This window comes from Rattus norvegicus, chromosome 9, assembly GCF_036323735.1.
Source record: "Rattus norvegicus strain BN/NHsdMcwi chromosome 9, GRCr8, whole genome shotgun sequence".
Classification (NCBI taxonomy): Eukaryota; Metazoa; Chordata; class Mammalia; order Rodentia; family Muridae; genus Rattus; species Rattus norvegicus.
The window spans coordinates 55,729,992-55,753,575 of NC_086027.1; the positions used below are offsets into that span (position 1 = coordinate 55,729,992).

The 23,584-nt window shown below is 42.2% G+C and overlaps 2 protein-coding genes across 9 annotated transcripts in view; one reads left to right on the plus strand and one right to left on the minus strand.

Annotated features, from left to right (window-relative positions):
• Nucleotides 1-23,584, plus strand: part of Pms1 (PMS1 homolog 1, mismatch repair system component) — a 110,833-nt gene that overhangs the window by 8,599 nt on the left and 78,650 nt on the right. The window contains exon 1 of one of the 7 annotated variants that reach the window (XM_039084044.2): nt 15,313-15,436. The exons of 1 other annotated variant lie outside the window; for it this stretch is intronic. The gene's annotated coding sequence lies outside the window, so the exon portion shown is untranslated. 7 annotated transcript variants of the gene reach the window in all.
• Nucleotides 5,090-15,296, minus strand: Ormdl1 (ORMDL sphingolipid biosynthesis regulator 1). Of its 2 annotated transcripts, NM_001134704.2 has the most exons (4): nt 15,158-15,195; nt 13,181-13,361; nt 11,114-11,249; nt 5,364-6,165 (listed from the first exon to the last, which is right to left on the minus strand). In NM_001134704.2, the coding sequence occupies exons 2-4, from the start codon at nt 13,352-13,354 to the stop codon at nt 6,107-6,109; spliced, it is 369 nt and encodes a 122-aa protein (NP_001128176.2). In that variant the 5' UTR covers nt 13,355-13,361; nt 15,158-15,195; the 3' UTR covers nt 5,364-6,106. The 2 variants fall into 2 exon arrangements, with proteins under 2 accessions (XP_038938825.1, NP_001128176.2); XM_039082897.2 differs by having other exon boundaries at nt 5,090-11,249; nt 15,158-15,296.

The following is a 23,584-nucleotide window of genomic DNA, read 5'->3' on the forward strand; positions in this document are numbered from 1 at the left end:
TGCTGATAAAAGTTCTTAATAAAATCTGATAAATAAACACTATTCTCTTACGCAATATATTATCTCTTAACCCTTCTAACACTTATAGAATTATTGGAAAAATTGTGAAAAACTTCCGAGAAGATGTAAACTGTACTCCATAGTCAAGCTGTTCCCAGTGGGTTAGCAGCCTTGCTCTACCCTGATCGGGAGTCTCAAAAGGCGTTCCTTTTACTGCATGCAAAAATACATACATCCCCTGAAAAGCAAACAACAGAGGGAATCAAATGCAGAGTTCATCCTTACAATTAAGCCTCATGATGGTTCTAGGCTATTTGTGAAAGAGTATATAATTTAAACTAACAAGTTAGGTTTTCATAAAATTGTGAAAAATTATGTTCCGTATCTACGACGTATAAAGCTTTCTGGGGGTATGTTTCATTTGGTTAAAAACCAGAACATGGGCAATCAAGAGGAACATGTTCATTAAACAAATATGAATGTTAACATATACTATATCTATATTTATTACTACACTCCACAACAGCAAGAAACCAGCCTAAATGCTTATCAACAGAGTAATGATAAGACAAAATGTGGTATGTATCTATGTGTATATACACAGGTATATACACATATCATAAGAGTTTTATTCACCACTAATGAACAAACTGTGCGTGTGTGTGTGTGTGTGTGTGTGTGTGTGTGTGTGCATCTAAATTGACAAAAACAGAAGACAAATTTTCGCACTACTGAATACACTACCCATTTCAGATAAAGGAGGAATCCAGCCGGACCTGGAAGCATTCTAGGTTGGTTAGGTCTTGGACTCTAGAAAACCTACTACTGTCACTTTCCTAAAGCAGTGAAATGTCTAACTGCATTCTTATCCTTATTCCCACAGTGAGTGTAACTTTCACTTCATCAAATAAGCTCCTTTTTGCAGCAGAGACCGTTACACAAATCCACATCTGGTTAAAATGCAGAGAGCAACTGATTGTGAGGTACCCAACATCTATAACACAATCTCTATGCTAAGCTAGCTTAGAGAACACTGCAGTCGAAGATGTGGAAAGACTGTAAGACTCAGAAATCCAGGATATCCACTGTAAGATAGCATCTTCTATCCATAACAGAGAAAGTGCACTCAGGACTTCTCAGCAGTATGACGGCCTACACAGTGTAACAATAGTTGATGAGCCAACATGGATGGTGTTGAGGTTTTGTCGTTTACAGTCGACTCTAATGCTGAGTACAGCCCCCAGACCTGGAGTCTGCAGGTAGTCCCTGGGACCCTGCCCCTAACACCCAGTAACTGGGCAGAAGAGATATAGGCAGGGTTGAGGTTTGCAGGCCTGGAGAGAAAGGCTGCCGTGGAAGAATATGCAGGAAGGAGGAGAAGTGCAGCCCTGGGCTAAGGGCCAGGAAAATGAGGCCTATAGGGCTGCCCAATCGGGTAAAGAGCAGCCAAGGTGGAACATAGCAAATAGTATGTGATAACTTTGGGTTACTGACAGGGAAGAAAATTCTAACAGCATGGAGGGCAAGCAGCTGCCCATCTAGTGTGCTCCTAAGGTATATTAAAAAAATATAAAGGCTGTGTGTGTCTGTCATACGGGAACATAAATGATGTAAGGCGAGGAAGAAGCCCCAGTCCTTTCCAGGCACAAGCCCTCTGATCCTAACACATACACATGTGAGGACACTAAATGGACCCAGCAGATTATATTTCTATACACATATATGTATGCACAACAATAACAAGAGGTTGTAAACTTTAGAGTGTGTGTGGGGGGGAATAAAGGAACAGTTGGGGGAAAAGGGTGGAATAGTGTAAATACAGTATTCAAGTATGCGATTCTCAGAAAAAAATTAAAAATTTAATCCAACTACACGTTTAAAATGGGTAGATCTTGTTATATAGATCACTCATCTATAAAGCTGGGGTGTGGTTTGGTGGTGAAATACCTGGCATGCTTAGACTAAAGAACACCTCAGATTCTAACTCAAAAACCAGAAAGTTTACATAAAGTTGACACTAGAAACATGAGAAAACAGATTAAAACTCATGAGATGTAAAAATGTTCTCATTGTCCTTTGCATTAGTTAATCGGTGACATAAATGATTAATTTTACGTGGATATAGTTTTACATCAAATGTAAGAGGCTAATTTAAAGATACTTTGATAAACTGTTACTGCTTTTTAAGAAAAAAGAAGTACCTTTACAACACATCTTTTTCTTAGAATCTAGGAAAAGAACAATCTTTTTGCTGTTTTCTTCAAACCACATTGCTCTCACTAGTGTTTAAAATGGGATACTCAAAAGTTTACCCTTTTCAATGGAAAAAGATTAAATTTGCACTGGAGTATAGGTTAGCTCTACAGCAGTGTACAACTAACATGCATGAGACTCCAATCAATTCCCAGCAATGTGCACACAACATGCACATCATCACACAAAATGATGTTTTTCCTGACTGTATCTTTTCTTTTAGTATGCTCACTTTTAGTAGCTTTTATACAACAGTATTAATGATTATTATTTGCAAACCAAAATAATTAGGAAAAGAAAATACATATTTGGTGTACTAGCACTTAATAGTCATTGACTCAAAAAGACTACATTTTATAGCTGGGATGATAATCCTGGGAAGCTCTCAGAACTCATGCCAGGTGGCTCACAACTACCTGTAACTCCCAGGAGATCTGACACCCTCTTCTGGCCTTCACAGATGCCTGAATGTATGTGTGAACACACAGATATATACATGAAAATAAAGTATTAAAAAAAATGAAAGAACTGGAAAATATCATTCTGAGTGAGCTAACCCAATCACAGAAAAACACACATGGTATGCACTCATTGATAAGTGGCTATTAGCCCAAATGCTTGAATTACCCTAGATGCCTAGAACACATGAAACTCAAGACGGATGATCAAAATGTGAATGCTTCACTCCTTCTTTAAAAGGGGAACAAGAATACCCTTGGTAGGGAATAGAGAGGCAAAGATTAAAACAGACACTGAAGGAACACCCATTCAGAGCCTGCCCCACATGTGGCCCATACATATACAGCCATCCAATTAGACAAGATGGATGAAGCAAAGAAGTGCAGACCGACAGGAGCCGGATGTAGATCTCTCCTGAGAGACTCAGCCAGAATACAGCAAATACATAGGTGAATGCCAGCAGCAAACCACTGAACTGAGAACGGAACCCCCGTTGAAGGAATCAGAGAAAGAACTGGAAGAGCTTGAAGGGGCTTGAGACCCCATATGTACAACAATGCCAAGCAACCAGAGCTTCCAGGGACTAAGCCACTACCTAAAGACTATACATGGACTGACCCTGGACTCTGACCTCATAGGTAGCAATGAATATCCTAGTAAGAGCACCAGTGGAAGGGGAAGCCCTGGGTCCTGCTAAGACTGAACCCCCAGTGAACTAGACTGTTTGGGGGAGGGCGGCAATGGGGGGAGGATGGGAAGGGGAACACCCATAAGGAAGGGGAGGGAGGAAGGGGATGTTTGCCCGGAAACCGGGAAAGGGAATAACACTCGAAATGTATATAAGAAATACTCAAGTTAATAAAAAAAAAAAAAAAATGAAAGAATGAACTTTAATAAAGGAGTTCTGAAGAACAGTACAGTCCTGCACTACAGTGCCCTCCATTTCCACATGCTTAAGGCTTCGCATATCACATTTCAGTTGGCTAAAATGGGGGCTATTTTCAATGGAAAGCTTAACTTGCAGTCTTATAGTTGCTATAACTTGCAGTCTTATAGTTGCTATATCTAGGGTTGGTCAAATTTAGTTTAGTTTTATTTTTTAGTGTGCTGAACTAATAATGAATGATTCCCTATATTGTGTCCACTATCCAGTTTTTGCTCATAGTTGTGTACTGTGACACAATCTCAAGTCAATCAACTTCAAAGCAAGGAAGGCAGGAATGGAAAGGGCATCTATAATACATTTAAACACATGTATTCAGTAAACACACACACACACACACACACATATACATCATCAGAGAATGCAGAAATTAAAATATAAAGAAGCCAGATGTGACAGCTCACTCATGAAATCCTAACTCTTGGAAAACTGAAACAGGATGAATGCCAAGAGTTCAAGGCCGGCCTGGGGCCAGAGTAAGAGCCTGTTTCAAATGTCAAAGTAAATGAACAATTAAGATTAAGCTCCTAATTACAAACTATTATGAATATATAACAAATGCAAAGGGTTCTATAGATTAGTATAGGAGGTGAAGTCTGAGTAGTTTTTTGGACAGGAATCAGCCAGGCAGAATGAGGAAATAGAAAAGCTGAAACCAAGGCAAAAGTTCACAACAATATTGTTTTTTCAAAACTGCTAGAACATAGCCTACAGCCTATATTTGGTTTAGAGACAAGGTGAACAGAATAATTATGCCACACAAAGAGCTAGGGATCTTACTATAAACACAAAGGAGAATCCTCAAAGGATTTATAAATAGGTCTTGTATAGATACACATTTAAAAACATTCTAAGTCAAGTCTGAATAGAGGAGGGTAGAATTGAGGAATATGAAGAGGAACACTATTGTGACAATTATCTGATAAATGATGCTATAAGCAAGTTAATAGTAAAACAGTAAGTAGCCATACATAGGAAAAAGCATTAACACAATGTAGAAGTGGCCACATCCTATTTGCACAGGGCATTGCAGGCTTCTACCTCTCTTGGAGTGGCTATTACTGGAATCCCCTTTGAACATGAAAAGGTCAGGGTGGCAATACAATGTTTTACCTTTGAAATTCAGTGGTCTAGCAGGCAGTAAATTCTTAAGATGAGATCTAGAGGGAAGTTAGGAACAGACCATTGTGGTGAGGATTAACTCAGGACTACAACAAGTTCCATTTATATGTTTGCTTTCAAATGTAAGGTTATCTAAATACAAGTATTGGTCTACAGATAGAAACTGAAAATATAGGTGGGCGGAATGATCTGGATAGAGTATACAGCATAAAGAGAATCAAAGCAAAGGATCATAGGAGATTACTAATATTAATGGATGGATAAAAATGTACCGTATGACCTCGCCAGCAAGAATACGCGGGGACACACGAATCCTTACTGCAGCTAAAACGTTTATTGAATCTTAAAGAGAGGCCAGGAGCACCGGCATGGCGCGGCTTATATACACCCTAGCGCGGCGCATCCACACCTGATTGGTCGCTTACCCATGATCTCATTAGGCACGCCCCGGAGTGCGCAAAGACCTGGCACAAAGGCACTCTTGCACATGCGCACACAGTTAACTTCCTGAAAGGAAGTCAGCTGGCGCGGCGGAGGCCAGCGCCATCTTGTAATGGCAAAGCTATCTCGGCCTTCCACGTGGGGCGCAGTGGAAGCCAGCGCCATCTTGTGGTGGCGAATGTTATTGCGGCCCTCTACATCTCCCCCTTATTATTTTATTAATAACAATAAATTATTGTCTAGGCTGGTCTAGGTCCCTGCAGTTACGTCCATCTGCTGTGGCTCCTGTCTTAGGTCGTTCCTCTATGTCACAGCCTTATCCGTCGAAGGGTAACCCTATCGCCACTGGGCCCCGTGTCTTAGATTGGTCTGTGCATGAGGAAAGTTGCCCGTCTCTGGATACCGCAGTGCTGTGTGACAGTAACTGTTAAATGACCTAGGGCGAACTCTAAAAAGAGGCCAGCCAGAAAATGAGTTAGTGGGGAAATCATGATCACCCTATCGCGTGCAATGAGGAAACCTCAGCGATGTAGAAGGGCTGATCAAAGAATCATTAAGTCTCTCGCATCCCAGTGCAATGGATCCACAGATCCATGGGGTGCAAGAGCAGAGAACTCAGATACCGACTAATTTTTGAAGATAGATAACCAAATTTTAGGGGAGGCCCCTTGTTCAATGGCCACAAGTGCTTGAGTGATAACGGCCTTGTCACGTTTCTGTTGAGATCTGAGTTTGCAAACCAACCATAGCATGAACACTAATCCACAGCATAGGGCTGCACCAAACAGAGCCACCCCCACTCATTCTTTGAAGTACTAGGAATCCAAATCCAAAGAGGCAGTGTGAGGGCTAGAGGTAGTTTCCGAGGGATCCATCCAGGAGTCATTTTTAGGCGTCAGAATTCTCCGTGTCAGTCGTTCCGGTAGCCAGAATGGGTTGTCTTCTTCCTGTGGGAAAACACAAACCGCTCCCCTGGATCTTATTAAAATAGGATCCGGGCCTTTCCATAGACCAGTCAGAACATCTTTCCATTTTGCCATCTCTTTTGGTCTATCAGGCTCTGAATAGTGGCGTTCGGCCGCAGTATGGCCTTGGGCGTCAAGATTTAAAAAATTAAGGGTGAAGAGTGCCATGGAAACAGCTTCTCTTGGTACTGAGGGTAGAGCCTCCTCGACTCCCCCTTTTTGTTTAATTAAATAGGATTTGAGAGTGCGATGGGCACGTTCTACAATGCCCTGTCCCTGAGGATTATACGGGAGACCAGTCAGATGAGTCACATCCATCTGGTGGCAGAATTGTTGAAATTTTTGAGAAGTATAAGCTGGTCCATTGTCTGTCTTAAGGAGTTTGGGTTTACCCCAAGCACTCCACGCCTCGAGGCAATGTTGAATTGCATGCGAGGCCTTTTCTCCTGTTAGAGGTGTAGCAAACATGATGCCAGAGCATGTATCAATAGAAACATGCAGATACTGAAGTCTTCCAAAAGAAGGGATATGAGTAACATCCATTTGCCAGACCTGTAGCGGTTGGATTCCTCGTGGGTTAACTCCCACATGTGGTACAGGCAGGAATTGACAACAATTTTGACATTGGGTAACTATCTCCCTAGCTTCTTTTCTAGTCAAAGCAAATCGGTGGCATAAAGTTTCAGCCGTCACATGAAATTGTCTGTGAAATTCTTTTGCTACATCTAATTGGGGGGACAAGGCAACTGCAATCACTCTTGTAGCTTGGTCCACTAGGTCATTTCCGCGGGACATTGGACCAGGAAGGCCCGAGTGAGCTCTAATATGTGTTATAAATACAGGGGATCTCCTGCCGAGAAGGGTAGATTGAATTTGTTGAAAAATTTGAGCAAGTTTGCTGGAAGGCCTGATTAATCCAGCCACCTCAAGAAACTTAACTGCATTAACCACATAGGAAGAATCTGACACAATGTTAAGCGGGCCTGGGAAGATCTCGAGGACCTCTAGCACCACTAAACATTCCACAACTTGAGGTGAGGTTTCATTATACTGCTTAGATACTACCTTATTATTGACCACATAAGCACCTACACCAGTTTTTGACCCATCTGTATACACTACAACCCCATCAACAAGTGGTTTCTGAGACATTATGTGTGGGAACACAATGGCTTGGCTTAAAGCAAATTGTAGGATCGGGTGTTTTGGATAATGATTATCAATCTGTCCAGCAAAGGAAGTAACTAACACTGCCCAAGCATTTGAGGTAGCAGCTAATGTTGAACCTGAATGGCTGTATATGGTACTATCAAAATTTTGGGTTCTTTCCCAAAATGAGTAATAGCTGCCTTCAACCCGCGGAGTGCAAGCTGAGCAACCACATCAGGATACCAGTCAATAATCTTAGCAGGAGATGCATTGGGATGGATCCATAATAAAGGCCCATCCTGCCACAAGGCAGCTGTTGGTAACTGTATAGTTTTGAAAACACACAAATCAAAAGGCTTGGTTTCATCAATGCGCTGCAATTGAGCATCCTGTAAGGCATTTTCTACATCTTGTAAGGCCTGGTTTGCGGCTGGCGTCAATGCTCTCGGAGAGGAGATATGAGAGTCCCCTTCCAAAATATCAAATAAAGGTTTCAACTCAGCAGAGGAAATCTTTAAAAATGGTCTCAGCCAATTTATATCTCCCAATAATTTTTGGAATTCATTTAAGGTATGTAAATGATCTCTGCGAATCTCTAATTTCCGAGGAAATATTTTTTCAGGATAAATGACCGATCCCAGAAATGAGCCAGTTTCTGCAATTTGAACCTTTTCTGTAGCGACTTGTAGTCCCCATTGTCCCAATGTTTAAATTAAGATGGGATATGAGGTCTGTAAGGTTGTTAAATCTCTATCACACATTAGAATATCATCCAGTAATGAGCCAGAAGCAAAGATGGAAATTGCTTCCTTATAGGTTCAAGGGCTTGTTGCACATATAGTTGGCACATAGTGGGGCTATTGGCCATGCCTTGAGGCAGGACCTTCCACTGAAATCTCTTATCAGGTTCAAGATGATTAATAGCTGGTATAGTAAATCAAACCTCTGTCTGTCTTGTGGACACAAGGGGATGGAAAAGAAACAATCCTTAATGTCTATAATTATTATCTTCCATTGCTTAGGTAAGGCGGAGAGTAAGGGTAGGCCTCGTTGGATCGAGCCAAATAAACGCATCTGTGCATTAATGGCTCTCAAATCATGGAGAAGTCTCCATTTTCCTGATTTTTTCTTTATCACAAAAATAGGAGTATTCCATGGTGAAATGGACGGTTCTAAATGACCAAGCTGTAATTGTTCATTAACCAATTTAGTGGCAGGTTCCAATTTTTCAGAGGATAGAGGCCATTGAGGAACCCATTTTACCTCCTCCGTAAGCCAGGGTATGGGCATAGAACCCTCAATGGCACCTAGGAAAAACCCAGGCCTTGCCTTCCTATATTACCTTCTTGTGGGACTGGTTCTAATTTTCCTTGTTCCTTTTTTCCTAATCCCTTCCCTTCCTCGTAGCCCATTCTCTTCATAATCTCGACAGTTTGTCGAGAGTACTCGTTGGTCAATGTCAGTCCTAGACCCTGTAAGACATCCCTCCCCCAAAGGTTAACAGGAAGAGGGAGGACATAAGGAATGAACCTTCCTGATTGGCCTTCTCGAGCATGTCAGATCAAGGAGCGTGAGCTGATAGTGGGGCTGGCCTCATACCCTAGTCCTTGTAAGGAATGGGATGATTGAGTGACAGGCCATGCCTTAGGCCACCAACTAGAGGAGATAATGCTCTTATCAGCCCCTGAATCTAGAATTCCCGTAAAAGTTTTCCCTTCTATATTCAACTCTAAAGAGGGTCCAGAATTAAGGTCCATCATTAAATAAGCAGAATCAGTCCCGGAAGAGCCAAACTTCGCGGGGCCTCTAGGGACCACGGAAGAAGGGAAATGATCATGTAAGCTTGGAAGGATAATCAACTGAGCAATCCTGTCACCTGAGAAGATGGAAAAAAACGCCTTGAGGGCAAGAGCAGAGAACTTGAAGTTCTCCCGTGTAATCTTGATCTATTATTCGAGGGTGAACAATAAGTCCCTTTAAGGTTAAGGAGGATCAACCCAAAATAAGGCCGACACTTCCTAAGGGTAGGGGGCCTTTGTAGTCAGTGGGGACAGGTTGCACACCCATCAGTGGCATTAATATGAATTGGGTGGTGGAACAGAGGTCCATTCCTGCTGAGCCTTTTGTAGCTCTGTGAACCGTGGTGTCCGTCTGTTGTGAGCTGGAGTCCCATATGTTTTGGGGCCCTGAGACTTGGGGCCAAGATACCCGTTTTTTGGAGTATTTTCACCCCCTTCTGCCTGGGGAGGCCCGGGCTGAATAAGCCTGCCTCTGATATCTTTAACTGAGCGACACTCACTAGCCCAATGATAGCCTTTCCCACACTTAGTACACAGTCCTGGTGCTCTCTTCTTTGTGAGGGCCTGACACTCCTTTTTCAGATGTCCTGGTTTGCCACAGTTATAGCAGACCCTGCGATCACCTGTACCTGAGCACTTTTGGTCCTGTAGGATAGCAGCCGCGAGGCCGGCATTAGTAAGCGGGCCTCCAAGTTCTCGGCAAACTCTCAGCCAGTCCTGTAATCCTTTGCTCTTCCTAGGTGTAATAGCTGCTCTGCATTCCTGTGTGGCTTGCTCATAGACCAACTGTTCCACTAAAGGCATTGCCTGTTCAGGGTCTCCAAAGATCCTGCCTGCTGCCTCCATCATCCTAGCCACAAAGTCTGAGAATGGCTCCTGGGGGCCTTGTATAATTTTCGTTAAGTGTCCCCCAGACTCTCCCTTCTTGGAAAGTGCCTTCCACGCCTTAACGGCGGCAGCAGAGATTTGAGCGTATGCTCCCCAGTCATAGTTTGTTTGATTATTGGCATACTGCCCTTGTCCTGTTAGCAGATCAAGTGTCCAATCTCTCTAATCGCCTTCAGCAATGGCATTGACTTTGGCCTGTGCCTGAGAGGCGTCATACCACAAGGCTTTCCATTCCACATATTGTCCCATATTAGGGAGCGCAGCCTTCACTGTTGTCTGCCAGTCTCCTGGAGTCATGGCCAGAGTGGCAAGCCTCTCGACTTGAGCAATAGTAAAATTGGCACTAACTCCATAGTTATGGACCGACTCGGCAAGTTCCATAATTTGAACATATTCTACTGGTGCGTGAACACGGCCTCCATCGGCGGCCTCAAACTTCGGAAATGCCTGCTGTATCTTTTTCTGTTCCTCTTTAGTGAGGAAGGAATCTGAGTGGAATCTCTCCATATAAGATGGAGGGGCGCTGGGGCTTATAGGCTGGGAAACCGCATGGTTTCCACCTCCCACTTCCTTCTGTTTACCCAAGCTGTTAGCTCGTTGTTCATCTGGGTAGTATCCTTCTTCTTCATAGCGAGCTGCCTCATCTTCTAAATCCTCTCCCTCAGAGGAGCTAAGCTCATCTGTCTCTGAGCTATCAAGCTCTGAAGCCTTTAATTCCTTTAACGGATAACGACTTCTCCTTTTCAAGACTTTTTTTTCCCTTCTCTGTTTCATCTCTCCCGGGGCGTTTTTTCCCCAATCTCTCACCTCCGCAGATCTGAAGTCTTTGGAAGTGACTGTCTGCTTATTTTTATCTTTTTTCCTTGAGCTCTTTAATTTTTTACCCCACCCTGTTTCTGACATGCCGTCTTGTACTTGCCCTAGCACTCTCTGCTTTGCTATTACAGCTGGGCGGCTCCCATGCGACCTCTGATGCTGTCTGGCAGCAGCCAAAAACTCAAAGGCCAATAGAGAAAGCATGAGGGCTGCTAAAACGATTTGCAGGGGAGTGAAGTGGAACAGATCAAGACTAAGCATGTCTCTCAGGGCCTTACCCGCGTCCTGCAGCTTTTTGGATTCTCTCTGCGGACGGAGGACCTCCTCTGTCAGCGCCTGGCGATGGTGTGGCGTCCCGGGTTCTCGGCACCAAATGTCCTGCGCGACCTCACCAGCAAGAATACACGGGGACACCTAAAACGTTTATTGAATCTTAAAGAGTGGCCAGGCGCAACGGCATGGCGCGCTTATATACACCCTAGCGCGGCGCATCCACACCTGGTTGGTCGCTTACCCATGATCTCATTAGGCACGCCCTGGAGTGGGCAAAGACCTGGCATGAAGGCACTCTTGCACATACACACACAGTTAACTTCCTAAAAGGAAGTCGGCTGGTGCGGCGGAGGCCAGCGCCATCTTGTAATGGCAAAGCTATCTCGGCCTTCCACGTGGGGTGCAGTGGAAGCCAGCGCCATCTTGTGGTGGCGAATGTTATTGCGACCTTCTACATAAAAAGAAGACTCTGCAGGAGGTATACCTAGGACAAAGTGATCCCACAGAAGCCAAAATAAAAGTTCTGGTCAAAAGGAGATGACTAGGTTTCTAGTCAAGCATTTCTAGAAACCACTATTTAAAACTATGCACCACTCTGGGTATGCACCTTCTGTCCCACTTACTTGGGAAGATGAAATGGGAAGGTTACTTGAGCCAAGGAGTTCAAAGCCATCCTGGGCAACATGATAAGATATATTCATTCTCATCCATTCTCTCTCTCTCTCTCTCTCTCTCTCTCTCTCTCTCTCTCTCTCTCTCTCCCCCTCCCTCCCTCCCTCCCTCCCTCTCCCCCCCCTCCTTTCCTCTGTCTCTGTCTCTTTGAGATAGAGCCTCTCTATGTAGTCTTGCTTTTCTTGACCTTGTTAAATAGACCAAGCTGGCCTTGAACTTGCAGAGATCCACCTGCCTCTGCCTCCCTAATCAGAGGTGCGTGCAACCATGCCCAGTGATTCCACCGCTTAAACAAGTACAACAGTGATGTTCTATCAGAGTCCCTCACTTAAAATGGAAGAAGTATTTACTTATCTTTTCTACCAACCCAGTACCCTGATCATCAACCTCACCAACATTCCGTATGTAAATTAACTATTAGTATAAAAACACCTATCTCCTTTCTTTCTTTCTGTTCTGCTCTAATAAGCAAGCATATAATCAGTTTGGATTCAGTTCCCTTTCCACTCTGCTTTAGTAATCACTTAAAGGTTAAGAAACCCTCACAGTGTTGGATGGGTTCTCTTCCTAATAGTCAACTTCCAAGCATGAGTAACATGCTCAGGAGTCAGTGAAGTCTGTGACAATCTGTAGTGCTAATGTGGCAGGAGCATGAAACCAACAAGAAATATCTAAGGTACCATAGGACGCTGAAAAGTGCTTAGGTTAAAATGTTTATACTGAATAAAAAAAAGTAGTCAAACAATTTAAAAAAACTTTGCAAGGATCAAACCAAAAATGTTTATTAGACTTAAACAAAACCCAATTAATGTTCAAATATTCTAGTGAATCAATTAATAATAACCCAAATTATAATGTAATTTTTATTAAAATGGCAATCAATGAAAGTGTAATGAAATTAAAATGGCAAAAAAATGAAGTGTTAGAAACAGGCCTAACGTTAAAGCCTGACAAGTAAGGAATCCTAACCAACATTAAAATTCTTCAAAATTATCTCAAGCCACTGGATTATATACATGTACTTATCTTTGCAATGCCAAGTCTGGAACTGTACATTTTAAATAGGTGACTTTTATAACACAGTGCTGTTAACAAAACCCCTAAGTGTTGGGCTGGAGGTGTACTTCAGTCCAGAGCTTGCCAGGCATCCACAGGGCCAAGTTCAAATCCCAGTACTGAAGAGCAATGTGCTGTCCAAACACCACTAAGTTACAGATGTTATTTACCATGTATTAAATACCTTCATGCTGTTATGAACCACCAGTAACTTATCTCCACTTTTCTCATCACTCCAAACTGAAGCTCTGTACTCATTAAATAGCATCTCACTGTTTCTTTCCTTAACTCCCTGACATAGAACCTTAGAGCGCACCATATTGAAAGTAAAATGGAGTTCTTACCAGATTATGTATTATGTTTGTTAAGGTCCAGGCAACAGGAACACTGCAGAAGGGGATGCTGAGAAATACAATGTGAAGCAGGCCAACTCCCAAAGCATATGTCAGCCACATACCACGGCTATTCATTACACGAGTATTGGGGTTTACCTCACTGTGGGCAACTCCAACATTCATGTCTGCTCTGTAGGAAAGAAATAAATTAAATGTTACTGCGATTTTCTCCCCTTCTCATCCTGACAGGGAACACACATACCTCCAAAATATACCTTCTACGGATGTCAACATAAGCAATGAAATATCAACGCTGGCTGTCACTACTGTCAGGCAGACAAAGCTTACTTGTACTGCTTCTTTTTCTAAAGCCTGTTTCCTAGCCTGTCAATTTAACTAGATGAAATAATAGGAAAGAAAGCTCAAACTGAATTCAGGTGTGTTGGTTCAGTCCTGTAATCCCAGGACTCAGGAGGACTGCCAAAATCTGAGGTCAGCCTGGGCCACATGACAATACCCTATTTCAAAATTTCTTTAAAATAGAAAAAAATTACATATGTGTAAAATGTAAGCAGAGTGAAAGCCAGGAGCTAAATATATAATTGTGCAAGTTAGCAGGTTTCACTGTGATGTTTCAATATATGTCGATATCATGTTTCGAGGGTATCCCCTCTCTGCTCTCTCCACTCTCCTTCCCATGGTAATCTAGCCCATTTTATATTTTCAGGTCATCTTTTTGTTTCCTTTTATTAGCTTTCCATATATTACTTTTATTTCTCTGTGGGGTTTGTTTTGCCAAATATGATAATCACCAATAAAATAGTATTTTAAAAAAATGGGGGGGGGGTAGCAGAACTGGCCCAACCAGTCTGAGTGGCAAGATGCTAACATGTAATGGAACATTTTAACAATAGTCAGAGGTCAAAAGCAATTTGTTTCCTCTTTAATTTCCCACTCTCTTGAAACAAGGTCTTACTGTGTAGGTCAGACTGTCCTCAAACTCCTGTAGAGTAGAGGGATTACAAGTGTACAAGGCAACAATGTCTGGCTCTGTGTCCCCACTTGAATAGTGAACCTAGAAATAACAAGTTGTTGATGTAAAATGAAAAATTTGCTGGGTTAGTTATACAAACTTGTACCACAACTAAGTTAAAGTCATGAATCTTTCTCAATATCTCTTTAGCCAAACTCTCTACTTATTTTTTTCTTTGCCTCAGCCCCTCCCCCACCACACCACTGGCTTCCTCCTCCTTCTATGTTCAGGAAGAAACACTAAAGAACTAGTATTAGTATTCAATTATCCTGATCATACGGGGGGGCGTGGTCTGAGAGTTTAGTTTGTTACAATCAAACTGAAATGGGTATTGTCTGAAAGAAAGAATTGCACTAGAATACATTTCAGTTCCCATTCAAAGATACATAAAACCCCTTCTACTGCAGTGTTTAAAGAAAGGAATTTCACCCTGCTAAGCAAGTGTTTTTGGAGTGTAATGTTCTTCCGGCTTCTCAAGATGTATGGAATAGGCAGTGATGAAAGTTACACTAAAGGAAAATCTCGCGTAAATTTTGCTTCTATAATAACCTATAATGCAATTTAAAAAGTTAATACTTCGAACTAAATATAAAAAAATATAAAATGTAAAAAACTAAATATATAAAAATATAAAATATAAACAATATAGACTATTAAAAAAAACCCTAAAAACCAAATCCAAAACCTGCTGGAATGAGCCTCACTTTGACACCTATGCTATACTACAAAACCTTTCCCTACAGGTAAGCGGCAGACAAAGACTTTCCCTTCCCAGACCTTCCCGGCCCGCGCACACGCACCCTAGGTCCCACCGACCCAATCGCAGCTGCACTTCCGCGGCGCACCGCCCACCTATGGGCACCTTGGGTGCCCGGCGCGAGCCCCTGAAGCAGAGGAAGCTCGCTCTGCCGCAGACCTTCCCGCAGCTAGCTCCAGGGAGCCTTCGAGCTTACCGGCCGCCAGCTCCTGGCAGGTTACAGGACAAATCCCGCGGCAGCTATAGTAGGTGCCCACGCCAGAGCGCCACTGGTGCGCCTCACCGCTTCCGGAAGGCTGCCAAACTGCTCTTGCGAGTAGCCGATTGGCTACCAGTCTCGCCCATCCCACTTCCCGCTGTGGGCGGGCCTAAGAGGAACGCGAGCGCAGGTCCTGTTGAGCGCAGGCGCGCTCCAGGAGAAGGACATCCCGCCAAGTAGGGCCTGCTGCTCCGGGTCTACTGAGTGCCTGCAGCGGTGGGTGGTGAATCTCATAACCTCTCACGAGCTAGAAGGTAGTGTAATGGCGAACGGGCACGCCCGGTGATGCTCGGGGAGGCTGGAGGCGCCTCCCGGAGCCAGGTGTAAATGTGCAGGGCTTGCGCGCGCACGCTTGTCAAGCCTTCTGGGCTGGCTAGGCAGTAGTTGGAGCTCAGACCCCTGGGGTTCAAGCTGGGAAAGTTTTGTCTTGCTAGAGAGTGTAGCTCCAAGAAGTGCTGTGCGTTGTCTCATACAGAAAGGTGTTAATTTGCGTTTATCCCCGATGAAAACAATCACGTGTAAGTATATCCCAAAGAGATGTGAATACCAGAAGTTCATCTCATTGAGGAAGGGGAGAAAAAAAGATTTAATTGATCCATTTTCTTCCTGAATCATCATTGAAAGTACATTTTCTTTACCTTGGTGATTTGTATTTATAAAACTTTGTGAGTTTTATTTCAGAAGTAATTCTGGAAAACATTTTAAAGTTGACAGAATGCTTGCATGTATGTGTAGATATCTTATATTTATGTTGGTTCTATGTAATGGTTGGATTGGATTCTTTTTTAAAATTTGTTGTTTGCTCCGTAAAGTCCAAGTTCTCTAATCTTCTTGCTTTCATACATCAGTTTCTCTTTCTGATCACCTCATATTTCTAGTACTGTTGATTGGCTTCAGTAGACATTAATTCTTTTCCAACACTAGGACTGTTCCAATACTAGGCTTGTCCTCAGTAGGTATGAATTCTTTTCCGACATTCCATGTTTTGTTCTGGGACATGTAAGCCTGGCAGTAACCCTTTGACTTTTCAGAAGAGGCCTTTAAGTTGCACACCACTTAATAATATGCCACACTCCTGAATATGTTTTCAACATAGATTCTCTGCCCTCAAAGCAGTGTGAGCCAAAAGGAAGGGACAAATAAATAAAATAGCCATTTATGGGTTTGAATTAAAAATAAGGAAGGGATGCCTAATCTCTTGAGAGATTGGAATACAGAAGAAGAGTTTTGGGAATTGGCACAAGATATCCCAGAAAAATGTCATGTGACTCGGAATCCTACCACATCTAGATAAAGAGAGCCACATTGTAGTATGGCCAGATTTGTACTATGTGTACATTTGGAAAATAGGATGAAATTAGAGAAATAGGGTAGTAGGGAATTTGGACTTAACGTACTTAGCAATTGAAAATCTTAAAAATTTAAAGTAGGGTAGCAAAGATATTAAAGTTATAGAAACAGCTTATAAATATTTAAGTCCAGATATCAATTTGGTAGTGATTGAAATCGTTCAGAGGAGAAATACTAAGGGGCTGACCAGAAGTGGTATTGGGAAGAATCCTCTTCTAATAAACTCAGGAAGGAGCAGAAATAAGACCAGGTGTCATGTATCTGGGAGTTCTTACAGTATTGTTGAGATTTTTAGCTTGCTTGCTTGGCAAGTATTGAGGTGTGGTTTTCCAAGCCAGAATATGTATGTGTCTTAGAAAGGCGGTAATCTTCTGCGAGTTAACAAGCTTTTCCATTTCATTGTAATAGATGTGTAATATGTGTTGAGGATTATAAGAGATAGTCCACAGAGTTCCTATGTTGGCTATTAATTTTATTACCAAGCAAATTATAGAAAGAAAGAGATTCTGAGATACAATAAAATTTATCTTGTCTCTTAGGTCATCTAAGTATGATACTTAGAAGGAAGATAAATAAGGCCCTGGAATCCAGAAATTGCTAGGCAGTACACTGGATCAGGGGAATGTATTGGCTGGTATTTGTCACCTTGATACGACCTGGAGTCATCAGAGAAGAAAGAACCTCGGTTGAGGAAATGCCACCATAGGATCCAGTTGTAAGGCATTTTCTCAATTAGTGATCGATGAGGGAGGACACAGCACACTGTGGGTGCTGTCATCCCTAGGCTGGTGATCCTAGGTCCTATAAGAAAGCAGGATGGGCAAGCTAGGGGAAGCAAGCCAGTGAGCCGCACTCCTCCCTGGCTTCTGCATCAGCTCCTGCCTCCAGGTTCCAGCCCTACTTAAGTTCCTGTGCTGACGTACAGTGATGGACTATGATCTAGAAGTATACGCCAAATAAACCCTTTCCTCCCCAACTTATTTTTTGTTTGTGATGTCTCATTGAAGCAATAGAAACCTTAACTAAGGCTGGGGATGAATTGAAGGCCAGGAGGTACACTGGGCTGGGGGATGGACTTCTTAGTGTCTCTGGTTAATCAAGGACTGGTCAGCATGATTAAAACACCGAGCTTGCTCCTCTTTTTTGTTTTTTTCATTCAGAGATAAACTACATGATCCCTTGCACTCAAAAAGTTACGTCGTTGAGGATAAGATTTTGACAAACATCCTGTGCGTGATGCAAGCCAAGTACTTAAAGAGTATGGGAAAGAGAAGGATTATTCCAGTGGGTAATCAGAAAGGATTGTTGTGACCGACACTGTAACTGATTGATTAAGAGGAAGTTGAGTAGCGGGGATACAAATAGAGTTTAATAACAAAGGAAAATGGAGTTCTTGACTGTGGTGACCACTAATGTGTTATTGGAGACAGCAAAGCTAAGTGCAAAGGACAGGGAAGTAAGATGATAAGGTCTAGTTTACAGATACTTACCTGAGGCAGCAGTGGCAAGTATTGTTAGAAATGCCTGTCACATGGCCATACAGATTTATGTTTGGTCATATTCCTCAGAAGCCAAGAAAAGCAAAGACATCAGAAACAGATAGAACTATCTGGGAAGTGAACAGAATGATCCCTCACTAGGGATATAGATAGATATGGTCCCTTACCAGGGACATAGCAACAGTAAAGTGATTGCCTTGCATGACCCTTGGTTTGATTCTAAATACCAAAGCAAAGAAAATATCAACATAGGTCCCAAGGAAAGGGGTTAGTGCCTGCAAAGATCATTGTTGAACTCAGACTTGTACTAAGGCGGGTGTAGTATATTCTGTTTGGCAACTATTTTAGAAATGATTTGGTGGTAGGGAATTTGTAACACTGGGTAAGGGCTCAACCTCAAGTTTAGTCACAGAAAAGGAGAAAATTGCTGGCATAAGAGGGCTGAGGGAAATGGCTAGGTTTTTTGGTTTTCAGGTCAGCATGCTTATAGGGAGGCTGAATTGACAAAGGGAGGTGTAAATGCTAGTGCCTTTGTCTATTCTAGCTGTTAAAGAACCATGGGCCAGGAAGCTTATAAACAGCGGGCTTCTTGTAATTCTGGATGCTGTCAAGACCGAGATCCAGGCAAATTCAGGAGCTGGTGACTGTCTTTGGCTCGTAGGTGGCATCTCCTTCCTGTGCCCTTGAAGAGTGAAGATCTAGGACTTCCTCTCTATGCTGTATCCCAGACATGAGGACTTTACCCTCCTGACCTGATGTATCCCAGAGGGTCCTACTAATTGCTATTGGGAGCATAAGCATTCAGGCCACAGGAGTTGGGTAGGAGAGAGGGGCCTTTGGTCTGAAACTGCCAAAGGAACAAGGCAGTAGAGAATCATGTTATGGAACCACAGGACACAGAGGGATGGTGACAAGTTGCTGTGAATTGCCATGATCTCTGATAACTTGAATAACAAAACTTGGGGTAAAATTAGCAGTTTGAAAAAAAATTATTTTGAAATGTAGAAAATGAGACAAAATGATTCTGAAGATTGTGGGAAAAATAAAGGTCTGGATGAGATTAAGTGAATTTCTCAAACTTAGGGCATTGGGGTTCTCAAAGAGATTTGAACCCAAGCCTGCCTACTGAGTTCTCTTTGGGTAGCGGTTAAGATGGTGGCTGGGCCCGGTATGGTGGCACATGCCTTTAAGCCCAGCATTCAGGAGGCAGGGCAGGCAGATCTCTGTGTTTAGGACCAGCCTAATCAATATAGGGAGTCCAGGACAGCAGGGATCTGCTACACAGAGAAACCCTGTCTTGGAATAGAGATAGGGGAGGGGAGGATTAGGGGAAGAGAAAAGATAGGAACTGGGTTGCTCATTTAGCAATATGAATGAGTGTTAGAGCATCTTGAGTTCTTTTGAGATTTTTATAGACATACCATAATAAGCCTCTTTATATATTTACTTATCTCATTATAACCCTATTATGTTGTTATACATTATTATTTCATTTATAAAGCCAAAATACTGTTTGTGCTATAATCAGAGTGAGAGTTAATCACATTTTATGCTTTTGTGCTGTTTTAAATCTATTATCCATTGTAAAGGCTCATAGCTCTCCGTGTGGCTGTTGTCTACTCTACTGTATAGTACCTGAGGCCAATCCGAAGCCTTAGAATACAAGAAGGCACCTTTTATCTGTGAAAGCATTAGTTTGTATGGATGTTATGATGATGGAGATTCACTGTCCAGTGTTCTCCCCAGTTGAGAACTCCAAACGAATTACTGGCCTTCTTCATTTCAAACAGCTTACCCTAAAACTAAATCAAATCATTGATAGGTAATTGTTAGTATTAGAAACAAATTCCCACTGTGCTTCTACATAATGATCTCACATCATAAGATTTATAGTCTGTCCTGGTGACACAGGCTTGTGGTTTTCATTACTTTGGAGGCTGAAGTAGAAGAATTAACAAGATCAGGTCCTGACCGGCCTACAGAGTGAGTTCAAGACTAGCCCTGGCAACGTACTGAGACCCTGTCTCACAAAGAAAAGAGGCATATGCAAAGCCCTGGGTTCAGTCCCCAGTACCAGAATATAATAATTACTTTTTTAGGCCCTTAACCATTTATGATATTTTTACTCCCCGCAATAGAATCTTGCTATTAAGCTCAGGCTGCTTTGAACACTTCATCTTCCTACCTCAGCCCTCTAAGGCCTAGGATTGTAGCTATGTATGTGACTCTATGCCTAGTTTTCTTTTCTGCTAATATACAAAGTAATTGGCTTCATTATGCCCTCCCACCCTTTATCCTTGTCTGTCCACTTCTGTGCCTTTAGCCATGTCTAGCTTTTATAGATTTCTCACTTTGATCCTTGCAACAAGCCATTGACTCATTCTCTTCCTTTTTATAGGCAATGACTTATTTTTATAGAGGAGTTTAAGTGCTTCAGGAAAGACTCTAAGACCTGGGTTTTGGCTATTGGTCTGTTCTCTGTTGTGCCAGTCAGTTTTGTCTTCTCTATGTGGAGCAAAAGTATTGGTGAATTATTTGAGCCCAGGAAGTTATCCTCTTCTCAGAAGCTTATCTACAGTCCCGGCATAATTGTTACAGCGCCTGTCCTCCCATCTCCTCACATGACAGCTGGTCTTTCTTATATTGTCTGAGAAAGAATCCTAAGCTGACCTTTGGCTTTGTGCTTCGTGTATTCTCATTTTGTTTAAAACTAGATTCCTTAGCTCCGGTTCATTGTTTAAATACATTGTTAGTTAGGTGGAATTAAGGAGATTCATAGAGTATTTTGTTTGTTTTGTTTTTACAGTTTTTTGGTCCCTTCTTTCCAGTAATAACAACCACAAAAACCTTCTTAACATTCTGAAGGAGTTACATGTTGTCAGGCTAATCTTCCCAAAATACTTTCTGAAGTTAGGTATAAATAAAAGCAGATGTAACGCCCCTCCCTGCCATGTGCACACCTGTAATTCTAGCACTCAGGAGCTGCAAACAGGAGAATGACTGCCAGTCTGAGGTTTACTCAGTGAATTCCCTGTTGGCAAGTGCTGTATACCAACAGCAGCAAAAATCCTCCTGCATGGCTTTTAAGTACCAACGTGTTCATTTTAATTCTGTTTGTTGTTGCTGTTGTGTTGTTGTTGGTTTCTTTTTGAACAAAAAGATGCGTTTCCTTGTTGGATCATCAGACAAAGGACCCTCTGTTCCCTGCACAGAGATTTTTCACATGATTAGAAACATGTTTTAGGTCTGGAGTTTGACTCGTTTGGATTAAAAGTGATTTGAGATTCTTGATAGCCAAATCCAAAGGAGCTGCCTGGTCTAAAAAGGCACCGTAAGACTCCAAAACATTTGCATGATTAATGATGTACCAGGGACGCGGTTACATGGCTGAATCGTTATCCGCACCCCAAAAATGCCAGCATCATGTGCTCATTGCCAGCCAGGCATATCTCAGTTACACTCATGATAACCGTCCTTATCGTTCTTAAATTATTGACAGCTCACTGGTGCTTTTTAAGAAGTCTTTGAAATTCATTTGTCTCTGTGATTCTACTGCCCTCAGTGAGTCAGTGAGCTGATATGATGAGCTTGGACCAGGACATTTAAGGTAAAGATCTCTAACTTTTGAGAAGCAGTCAAGCCCAATCACTCAGTTATTCTGTTTTTTTATCTCTGTTTATTAACCTAAAAAAAAAAAACAAACTTCGAAGACTAGTTATACATATTATACATATTTGTAGAGTTTGTAAGGCCATGAATGGGATGAGTTTACCAGGGCTTAATCAAGGGTAGCCTCGTGAGTCAAGTGACATCAGCCTGAGGCTTAGCAGATGTGGGGCAGACATCCCTGTAGTTCTTTCTGTGTTTTGTGTGAGTTGGAGTGGCTTCTGAGTAAGTTGTGGTTCTGGCCATCTTTTGTGATATATTGTCAGAAAACCATGTATAAGAATGTTCCTTATTCCTGGCTCTTTGTCCTTCTTTCATGGGACAGAACAGAGGAAGGTCAACATGAAACAACCTTGATCTTGAGAACATTTCCACTTATTGTACACATCTTAAATGGTGATAAGATGCTTGGAGGGTGTTTCATTTTCAAACTTAGAGATTAAAAGCAGTTCCTATATGAAGAGCTCAGCACAGTGTCTAGCGTGCTAAATTTCATAACGGAGGGGCTAAATGTGAAGCAAAAGACTTGATGAGAAATAGGAACTCATTCCATCCGGGTTTGACTGTGTAATTAATTTGATAGGAATACCCTGAGTTTGACCTGGCGGCCCCAGCAGGCACTTGGAGTTTAATAGGAAGGAAATCAGAATTATACATATATTCAAAACCCTTGGAGAGAAAAAGAAAAACATCAGTTTTCTTCCATTTACACTAGTGAACTTTCTGTCTTATTTAGTTGTTAAGTTGGCATGAAAATAATGAGTTTTATTATGGCATTTTCGTTCATACAAGTGTTACACCTTGTTCCAGTTTGTCCCCCTGCCCTGGTGCCCTGCTAATTAAGGTCAGAGTCTACCATTGTCTGGATAGCCTTCTGAGTTCAGCACAATATGGAGGACGTTTCTCACTGACAGAGCTTCCCCTTCTCTGACCTTGTCTGGGGAGTTCAAATACCCCTACACACCTCTACCTGTAGAATGTCACATAGCCTTAGTTAGATAACAGGTTCAACTTCCTTTCTGCCAATAAGAACCCATTCAGCTAGCAGTTGATATTCATGAAAATGCTTCCCCATGATGATGATGTAGTGACCTTTGCCCTTTCTGGATATTCTGACCCTCTGACCCCCATGCCCAAAATTATATAAGCCTTGAACCATGATCTCCAGGGGGTAGGGAGACCACACTTCTCTATTCCCAAGTCTTACTCGGTTTTTTGTTCCCTTCTCCCTCCATTAGTTAATGCTCCATCTGCTCTCAGATACGTGTGTTCTATTACCCTCTTTTGTTTTTAACCTTCTTCCCCTTCCCATAAGATTGCTTTCCCTTGTCTGGAAAGATGGCTCAGAGGTTAAGAGGTCTTCTAGAGAACCAGGGTTCAATTCCCAGCATCCATATGCTGGTGAAATGATCCACTGAGATGGTTTTTGACAACCACTCTGATTAAGCCAATTAAAACTTTTAGTCCTTTTTTTGTTGATGGCCAGATCAAGAGTGGGCTCCTGCCTATGAATACCCTCTTGGTGCTCAAACTCAGGAGTAAGACGTTTTAAAGGCTAACACAAAGTTAGATGAGGGTCAGAAAGATTTTGAAATCACTTATGGTAGACTACTGGGGACATTCTTATTCAAACCACCATCGTAGTATAACCAAATGATCCTCATTATTTCATTGAACTCTTGCCACATGACCTTTTCCATTTCTATTAGTAATTAGAATCTTCTCTTTGTTTTAATTTGTCTAGGGCTTTGCCAATCTTGCTTGTTTCTGATTAACAACTCTTTGACTTTGTGTATGTGTTGGTTTTGTCTCCCTTCTGAGTATCTGGGGAGTCCTGGTGAGTAGCTCT